This window comes from Mirounga angustirostris, unplaced genomic scaffold (genome assembly GCF_029215605.1).
Source record: "Mirounga angustirostris isolate CCGP_5_RB_7025 unplaced genomic scaffold, mMirAng1.0.hap1 SCAF_1, whole genome shotgun sequence".
NCBI classification, from domain to species: Eukaryota; Metazoa; Chordata; class Mammalia; order Carnivora; family Phocidae; genus Mirounga; species Mirounga angustirostris.
In genome coordinates, this window is record NW_026991709.1 from 206,205,230 (window position 1) to 206,214,444 (window position 9,215).

At 50.5% G+C, this 9,215-nt stretch overlaps 1 protein-coding gene across 1 annotated transcript; it reads left to right on the forward strand.

The window, feature by feature from the left end:
* Positions 1-391: 391 nt before the first annotated feature.
* ASF1B (anti-silencing function 1B histone chaperone) lies at positions 392-8,452 on the forward strand. The gene is made up of 4 exons (XM_045863856.3): positions 392-630; positions 4,998-5,113; positions 6,689-6,865; positions 7,246-8,452. Exons 1-4 carry the CDS (start codon positions 522-524, stop codon positions 7,450-7,452), a joined length of 609 nt encoding a protein of 202 aa, XP_045719812.1. The 5' UTR covers positions 392-521; the 3' UTR covers positions 7,453-8,452.
* The last annotated feature ends 763 nt before the right edge of the window (positions 8,453-9,215 follow it).

Below are 9,215 nucleotides of genomic sequence, written 5' to 3' on the forward strand. Positions count from 1 at the left end.
GGCGCCGCGCGCCACCGCTAGGCGGTTGGCGGCTCTGCCCTCCGCCGGGATGCGTCTCCCGGAAGGGCGGGGCGAAGCGCCGGCCACGCCTGTGCGGGAACCTTTGGGATTGGCCAAGAGGAGCCTCGCGCTCTGCCTCCGCCCACCCCCTGCCTAGACATCCGAGTCGGAGACGCTGGGGATTGGTTCCCGGTGGGCACCCAGAGAAGCCAAGAAATGGTTCCGCCTCCCCCGCGCATCCCGGAGAGGGAGCTCCATGGATTGGCCCGAGGAGTCTCGGCGCGCGCCGATCCGCGCCTCAGGATTGGCTGAGGATGTGCTCGCGCCGCCGGAGAGCATTGACGGTGATTGGCCGGAGGGTGGGGCCGGCTATTTGAAGGAGGCGCGCGGATCAAATACGCACTTCAGTCGGCGGACAGAAGAGGCGGGAGCTGATCTGGGTAACGCCACCCCGCTGACCACAGAGGACTCAGGCGCGGGCTCTGTCCCAGCTGTGGCCTCTGCCGCAGTCCGGCAAGGCGATGGCCAAGGTTTCTGTGCTGAACGTGGCGGTGCTGGAGAATCCGAGCCCTTTCCACAGCCCTTTCCGGTTCGAGATCAGCTTCGAGTGCAATGAGGCCCTGGCGGACGGTGAGGCTGGGCCTGTGTGGAGATCCCCCCTCCCCCCGGCCAACCCCGACCTCCCCCGTGAAACAGGCCCTTCCAACCTTGATCTCCCTCCCTCCCTCCCCTTCAGCCCCAGCCTCCTTGTAAGAGACTATCCTGACACCCCATGGCCAACCCGACCCCCTCCCCACAGTTACTCCCGTTTCCCCAGTGGAGACCATCATCCCGCCCTTTTTTTTCTGTGGAGCTCCTCCTGGGCACGTATTTTCTATCAGTCTCCATTCTTTAACCTGCAGAGACCGTCAGTTACCCTGTCCCCCTTCCTTTTTTCCCAGCGGAGCCCCTCCGTTACCCTTTATGTCTGTGAAATCCCTTTCCCCCGTGGCAAGACCCTACTCGCCCCGATCTCCCCATTTGTCTCCCAGTAATCCCCTCCCCAACCTGCTGATATTTAAAACAACCGCACCCCCACCCACTTCTGATTGTTTTCTAACCCCAAAGCACATGCCCCAGAACCTGGCTTCCCACCTCCTTAGCCTGTACCCAGTTTTCCACTCTTGAGCTCCACCTGGGGAAGCACAGCAGGTTTCCACCTCCAGTCTTTCAGGATAACTTGGTTTCCCCAGCTCCCGTTCCTCCCTCCTGTCTGTGTGCTTCGATAAATACACTCATATCTGAGGGGTGGCATAACCAGTCCAGCATCAGCCGGTTCCCACTGTCTGCCCACCAGGTGCCAGCTGATCTACTGCAGAAATTCTTTCAACACTTTTGATGGTCTGACCCAGTCTGGGGGGTGGGTGGGCCAGGCTGAGCCATGATGGTATCTGACTTCAAACAGTTGGCTGGGAGTTCAGAACTTTTTGTGCATCTTTTCCAAGGTGTTTTCACAGATGTACTTATTCATCTGTGTGTTAAAAAGGTGGACATGGCTCTCATCTCACAGATGAGAAGACAGGAACCACAAAGAATGAAAGACCTTTCAAGTAAAGGTCTATAAAAATCGAAAATCTAAGGTTGCCCAGGGACTTTTGGCACCACTTTCAGGAGGAAGTACTCCATTAGACAGATTCTCCACTTGGTGGTTCAAGAAGAGGCTGCAGCTGAGGAGCTGGAGATCTGAGGGGCCATGGTGTGCTAACTAGCGCCTCTCAGTGGTAGGTGGGTGGTTTGTGGGAAAAGCCAGCCACTTGGATTAGTTTGGGGCTGATAACAATTCGAGATGTGAGTCCTTTTGGGCTAGGTCAATAGATCAGTCTCTCCCAGTTTCTCTCCTTTTTAAATTAGGGAATCTACTTGTGACTAACTATAGAATAAGCCCAGTTAAATCCTTTCTGGAACAAGGCAGGGTGTAAATAAATAATTAAAGTGTAGAATGACAGTGTGGAATAAGAATTTAATTTTAAAGCCAGGAGGAGATATAAGGAGCTAATAGGTTAAGGGATTCACAGTTCCCAGAAGGCAGGAGATCAGGTTTCAAAGAGCCTGTTTGTGCTCCTTGCATTTAAAAAGGGTTGCATGGTCCTTATCTAGTACTTCTATTCCTAGGAAAATCTCTGCCCTGTTACTTTACTGTTTATGGACTCCGAGCAGGAAAGTCAAAAGTCAACCTGCTGGTCATTATTTTTTAATAAAGAGAAATGGAATGACTTCCCCAGGGTCATAGAAGTAGAAGTCTTGGTGCTACGTCTGTAGAAGCATTGACACTAGAGTTTGTCTTTAAGTTCTGAGTCCAGAGTTCTCTACCTTTGCTATAACCTGGGAAAGAAAGAATTCATCCCTTATTTTAAGAAGTGGAGCATAAATAAGACTGACCATAGAATTTATTTCCACATCGGGACACTCTCAAAAGAGAATGAAGGGGGTGCTATTATTAATTACACCCAAACAATAAAGCTTTTGCTCAGAGAAATGCAAGTTGGAAAGCAAACTGGCCTGGAAACCCAGACTCTGGTTCTACCCCTAGGGCTGTCCATGACTTTGACCTGCCAACTTGCTTTTTGCCTCTTCCTGGCCTTCTTCCCATGGAGCAGAGAGAATCCGTTTCCTGCCTCCCAAACAGTTGGAGGGGGCCAGGCTTTAGAAGTCTCTCAGATTCTGGAGAAATCTCAGTCTTGTTTCCTTGACAGTGGCAACTGAAGATCCAACAAAAGGCCCAACCCCCAGTCTGTGGCTGGCCCTGTTTCCCAAGGGCTCTAAGCCCCTTTGGTTCTTTTTTCTCCTCGGCAACTGGAAATAGATGCTTCCAAGGCATGGGTCCACACTTAATACAGTAGGTGTGTTTTTGCCCTCTTTCATTGAGAAATTCAATAGCCACTATTTGAATAAGTCATGGAACCAGATGTTCTGTCCCACAGCTAACACCGTGGTCAGGCCACGATTCATCTATATGATTCTGAACAAAGGTAAAGTGATAAACAGAAAAAAAGCCTACTAGGTAGTCTTTGTTTTTGTTTTTGTCTTAAGGCGGGAAACATTCTCCAGCTAGTTCAACTATGATGAATTTTTACATGCCTTTAATCAGGTTAGTTTTGGTTTTGTTTTCGTACATAGTGGAAGAGCATGTTGTCGACTGTTCGATTGTAAAGTCAGGGCATAAAGACAAAATTGAATACTGTCAAGTTACCCTTGGAATTGCCTGAAAAGTTAGGTACACCATGTTATGCGTGTGCAATCATCTCCTACTTCTAAAAAATGGAGCCACTTAAGTATGCTTCTGCTTCAAACGCTTCAGCAAGTTTAAGATGATCCAGTTTGTAGGTCCTTATTTTCAAGCATCTGCTGTCTTCCATAGATGACTTTATCAGCTCCTCTAACCCCTTGAGTCAGTATTTCTCTATGGTCCTCGGTCATTTCTCTGGTTTCTTTTCGGCCTCTCTTGAGGGAGCCATGGTGGCCCATTTGCCTGGCTGCTGGTGCAGTGCATTTTCTCCGGACAGCACCCACACCAGTCTTTGTTTAGGTTTTGCCAGTGGTATTGAACATCCAGTGCCTGTGACCCTCACAGGACCTGCTCTCCTCAGTCTCCTTTTTATCCCCCCAGCACATTGGTTAAATGCACACATACAGGACTCCACGGGGGGGGGGGGGGGGGGGTTGCAGGAGGAAAGCTACCAAAATAGAGAGCTGTATTAGAAAGGTAAGGACAGAGCCAGCTTGATTTTTGTTTGTCCAGAAACGTTCTGTCTAGTCGTGTCACTCCTTGTCACAAAGATAAATCAGTAAACTTAATCGGTCCCTGCAAATAATAAGAGACTGGGGTTTTAACCCTGGTGAGGTCTATGCCACAGACCTGCTAAGGTCCCTGAGTAGAAGGTCTGGGTGATGCTGCAAAGGGACAGGAAATCAGTGTATCGAGGAAGAGCTTGGGGCTTGGGTGACAAACCTCCGTAGCTGTGGCCCAGCCTAGTAGTGTTTCCCAAGTTGGATGCTCTTGTGGGACACTGGACCAAGAAACAGGGCAACTTCAACAACAGTTTGCTTCCTGTGAAACTCATAGCTTGTGAAATTTCCGCCGGCTGCTGGAGCTGTAGGTTGTGTAATTTCAAAGAACCTAAAATAAGTTGCAGGTCTCCTGCCAACCTCCCCTGTACTAGCATGACCTTGCCCCTAATACACTTGGACCTCCTGCAAGAGGCAGCAGTCACCGGGAATTTCCTGTGCTTGCTGGGCAGGGTCTCCTTAAGCACTTTTCCTTTCACCTTGCTGGAATTACTCATGGATGAGATCCCCCTACTGGATGGGGTGCAAGCGAGTTGGGGTTTGAAGGATCACTGTACGGTGCCACGTTTGTTGACTGAGTCACTGTCACCCAAATGTCTGAGGGGAGGCATGAGTTGGTGCCGGAACTGGAAGACCTGGGGGCTGGCTGGCTCCCCCAGTGGCCTCGTCTTCCCCCTCCTGACGGCTGGCTCTCCTGCTGGATTGGAATCCGCTGCCCTGGCCCAGTTGTCGAGGGATCTATTCAGTTCGGTGGCACTGGTCCCTGTGTGTGAAAGAGGATGCTGCTTCCTATCCCAGCACCCAGTGGGCAGGGCCCTGAATGGCCCAATTCCCTGCTCTTCCCTCCTCAGCACGCCTCTGTCATGTGGCTCCTAATTCAACCTCTGCCATATGGTTCACCCTCAGGCTCTGAGATCCCCGAGTTTCCCTGGAGATGTTACCGGGCACAGCTAGGCTCACGGGAGAAATTTCCCCACTAGAAGTAGAGTTTCATGCCCACTCCAGTGTTCAGGCCTGTGGTACCTGGCACTTAGTCCCCAGATGTCAGGTATTCTTGAGAATAAAGATCTCTCAATATATTAAGGATCTGTCTACAACTCACATGAGAAGACCTTCCCCTGCCTTCGTGCTGCCCAGGTATTTCAAATCCTTAATATCCCATATCCTTACAGATCTAGAGTGGAAGATCATTTATGTTGGCTCAGCTGAGAGTGAGGAGTTTGATCAAATCCTAGACTCCGTGCTAGTTGGGCCTGTCCCAGCGGGGAGACACATGTTCATCTTTCAGGTAAGAAAGACAAGGCCTGAGGCCTTGGCACCAAGAGACATCCTCTTGTACCTGAGAGCACACAGTGCGGTTCAGGGGCCAAAAGTTGAGGTTCAAATTCTGGCTCTGCTTTCAGGAACTGTCTGACCTCTCAGAAGTACTTCATACATTTCCCTTTTCTCCACTTCTGTCATAGTTGTCACCATGAGCCACTGATTCATAGTTGATTCTCATTATTCACGGGAGTCACGTCCTATAAGGTCGCTGCGAATGCTGCATTAGCGAATTTGTGAATACCGAACCGTTGCCCCTGGAAGAATACAGGGATAGGTTCCTACAAGTCCTGTTGTCAACCAATCAATACATAATCTTGTTTCATGTGTATTTATGTTGAAAGACACCTTATTTAGTAATATTGTTGGTTCATTCACATTGAACTCCCTGCCAACAGCACTATAACTCATGCCTGAACAAAGCTTATCTAACACACGTTTTCTTCATAAAGCACATCATCACCTTGCACTAAGCACTATGCCTGGTAGCCATTCTGAACAGCAAAATTACCAGGGCTCCTGGGTGGCACAGTTGGTTGAGCGTCTGACTCTTGATTTTGGCTCAGGTCATGATCTCGAGGTCATGGGATCGAGCCCTGCATTGGACTCCGTGTGGGGTCTCCTTGGGATTCTCTTCTTCCCTCTGCTCCTCCCCTTCCCCCCTCTCGCTCGCTCGCTGTCTCTCAAATAAATAAATATTTTAAAATAAATAAATACTTAAAGATATTAAAAGCAAAGGCTCTGCTCAGTCCTTACCTATATCCCACTCGGCCGCTCCCTCCTCAATCCAAGCAACCTCCTCCCATCCCCTAACGCCTCACCCACCTGTAGCCAGGCCACCAGCAAGCCAAGCCCGTCTACTACACTCCACAAGCAGGGCTGGCTTCCTGAGCATTCAGCCCATGCAGCCACACAGGGCCCGGCACCTGATCTAATATTCTGCTGTCACTGGCTAAAACTTACTATTTGTGAATAAGGGATCCCATGTTTCATTTTGTATTGGTTTCATTTTGTACCAGTTATGTAGCTGGTCCTATCCATAACAACACACCCCAAATCTGTCCGCCTCTGTCCTCTCCCTTCTGGTCTAAATCACTGTCCACACCTCCAGGATGACCACTGTAAACTGCCGAATCTCCCTGCTTACATAATGGCCCTCCTCCCATCACAGCATCACACACTGCCAGTCTTTACAGACCATAAGAGTGATGCAGCACTTACCTCCTGCTAAATATTCTTGTTCTTCCCCAAGCCCTTAACTGGCCCAAAAGGCCCTGGGTGGCCTGGTACCTACCTGCCTTATCTTATGCCACCCTCCCCCCTGCTCACTACACTCCTCAGCACCATTTACTCCTTTGTGGCACTTGTCACACTGAGCATTTTACAGGCATTTACGGGATTGATTCTGTCTTCCCCACTCGATTAGAAACTCCCGTTGGCAGAAACCATACTTTTGGCTCAGTAAATATGTGTTGCTCGAAAATCACAAGATGGAGGTGTGGCTGTGCGATCAATGCTAAGGCACAGGGTGTGTTTCCTCTAGGCTGACGCCCCCAACCCATCCCTCATCCCTGAGACCGATGCTGTGGGTGTGACCGTGGTCCTCATCACCTGCACCTACCATGGACAGGAGTTCATCCGTGTGGGCTACTACGTCAACAACGAATACCCCAGTCCCGAGCTGCGGGAGAACCCACCCCTGAAGCCAGACTTCTCTCAGGTGGGACCTGTCTCTGCACTTCCTGCTTCGGACAGGCTGGCTCCTTTGCACCTGGGGGAGTTGAGTCATTGGAACTGGGAGCCAAGGTCACTTCTTAAGGTTTTCAAGTCATGCTCAGATCTTGCAGCTCCAGACTAGAACCAGAGAGAGAAAGGTCTTTGTTTCTCAGAAGCACGCCTCACAGAACTGAGATTAGATAGGTCTCAGCCCTAAGTCATGATATATAGGCACTCCTTGGAGTTCTACCCATAGTTGCTGATGGTGATGGAATAAGTAAGCTGTTCTTCCTGGCCTTGGGGCAGGGGCTGGGGGTGCCCCAGCTCCGTGGGAGTAATGACAGGGCATGCTGACAAGGATTGACATTCCTCTTTCTGCCCCAGCTCCAGAGGAACATCTTGGCCTCGAACCCCCGAGTGACCCGCTTCCACATCAACTGGGACAACAACATGGACAGGCTAGAGGCCATAGAGAACCAGGACCCTGCCCTGGGCTGTGGCCTCCCCTTCAGCTGTGCTCCCATCAAGGGCTTGGGTCTCCCTGGCTGCATCCCCGGCCTCCTCCCCGAGAATTCCATGGACTGCATCTAACTGTGGGAATCCAGGCCCTACCTGGGCCCAGCCAGGACTGTGGCCAGTCTCCTAGCACATCTGGAGAGGGCAGCTGGGCCTCCCACACAGTCCCATGGAGGCCATCTGGAGGACTTTGGGGCCATCAACTATACCTAGGCCAGTCAGACATGGCTCTGAGGAAGGAGCAGGCCTCAGATCTCTCCCAACCCTGACCCAGAAGGATCATCTTACCTCTACTGCCCAGGCCTGTAAGAAGCACGTACTTCAGTTTTTAATTCTTTGTGACTTGTGTCTTTTCTCTCTTCTACACACACTATAAGTTCCACCTGCAGGCCTTTGTGCCACCATGCTCCTTTGAGTACCATTGACCCAGAGCTCTTCCCACAGACCTCCCTGGCCTGCCTTGAGGCTTTTTTGGTCAATGCCTGGCAAGGCTCCAGCCCTGTTGAGCCAAAGGTTCTGTCATTCCTGTCCCTTCCCAAACATCGGAGCAAATCCACCCAGCTTTTTGGAGTCACAGGCAAGGAATCTTGGTTAGAAGGTACACTTGGACACAATTTCTGTCCTTCTCCCAGGACAGTTTTTAAGTCTTTTTAATCCAACAGCCTCTGGAAAACTCTGTTCCCAAAGGCATGCTCAGCAGGATGCTGAGGAATGATGGTTGACTCTCCTCTCAGTCACAACCACCTTCCTGTCATCTCCTAACTGGATCTGGCTTTCCCTGGAGGCTGCCATGGTGGGAAGATGGCATGCTGGAGGAGTCTGCTTTGCTCAGTCTGCCTCAGTGTTGGCATCAGGGCCCCTCTGCCTGCCTTGATCTGCCCTCTGCGAAGACCTCGTGCTCTTGCAGGCACAGGAAACCGTAGGGACCCTGAAAACCTCTCCCCTGCCATGCTCCCCGCAATGCCCCGTTCCCTTGCTGCTATGTGGATGCTATTGTGATTACAGTTTGTATATTAAAGGGTTTTTATATTAAATATGTTTGGTTGATCTAAAAATAAAAAGCACTTCATCTAGACTGATTCTGCTTTTGTCTTAAGTGGGCTGAGGCAGATTTGTCCATCTCTCGTCATGATGTGGTGAGGGGGCTCTTGCCGCAGCCAGTGGGCTGACTGCCCTTTGTCCCTTTGCTCAGCTTCTTACCCTAGTCTTAATTGGTTACGTAATTGTACTCCAGACTGAGGTTCAGGGAGGGGTTTTTCTTTGTCAAAAGTTAAGCAACCCAGCTGTTCTGGATAGAGCATAACCAGTGATTTTTTAGACTTTGACCTTGACCCACAGGAAGAAATTAACATCATGCTCCAAGGACACACAGCAACACTTTTATTAAATTTTATTTAGCCTTACTTTGTAACTGCACAGCCCAGAATAGACTGGTTTGGCTGGTGAGCCATTTCCCCATAATTCACAGAAGTGCCCTGACTCTTCCCTCCCAGAAACATGGACCTAGGAACATGGGTGCAGACAGCTGCTGGAGAGGGTGCAGATTGTATAAATCTATAGGCAGAGCAGCCAATTGGCTTGTAGACCTGAGACCAGCTAGCCCCTGAGTCAAGATAGCTGGCTCATCTGGCCCCCTGCTCCCCTTGGCAAGTTCTGTTTGGGTCTTCTACGTCAGTGGTTCTCAACTGGGGGCACTTTGCCCCTGGGGCACATTTAACAATGTCTGAGATGGCTTTGGTGGAGAAGAGGCAGGTCCCACTGGCATCCAGTGGGTAGAGATGGGATGCTGGCTAAAACTATAGTGAACCCACAGGACCGTCCCTCTCCCCAACAAAGAA

Bases quoted from the DNA above. Each gene is read 5' to 3' on its own strand.
- ASF1B (XM_045863856.3), top strand. From the start codon at position 522: ATGGCCAAGGTTTCTGTGCTGAACGTGGCGGTGCTGGAGAATCCGAGC. The intron at 5,114-6,688 runs GTAAGAAAGACA...TGTTTCCTCTAG, and splicing joins GACACATGTTCATCTTTCAG to GCTGACGCCCCCAACCCATC. The intron at 6,866-7,245 runs GTGGGACCTGTC...TTTCTGCCCCAG, and splicing joins TGAAGCCAGACTTCTCTCAG to CTCCAGAGGAACATCTTGGC.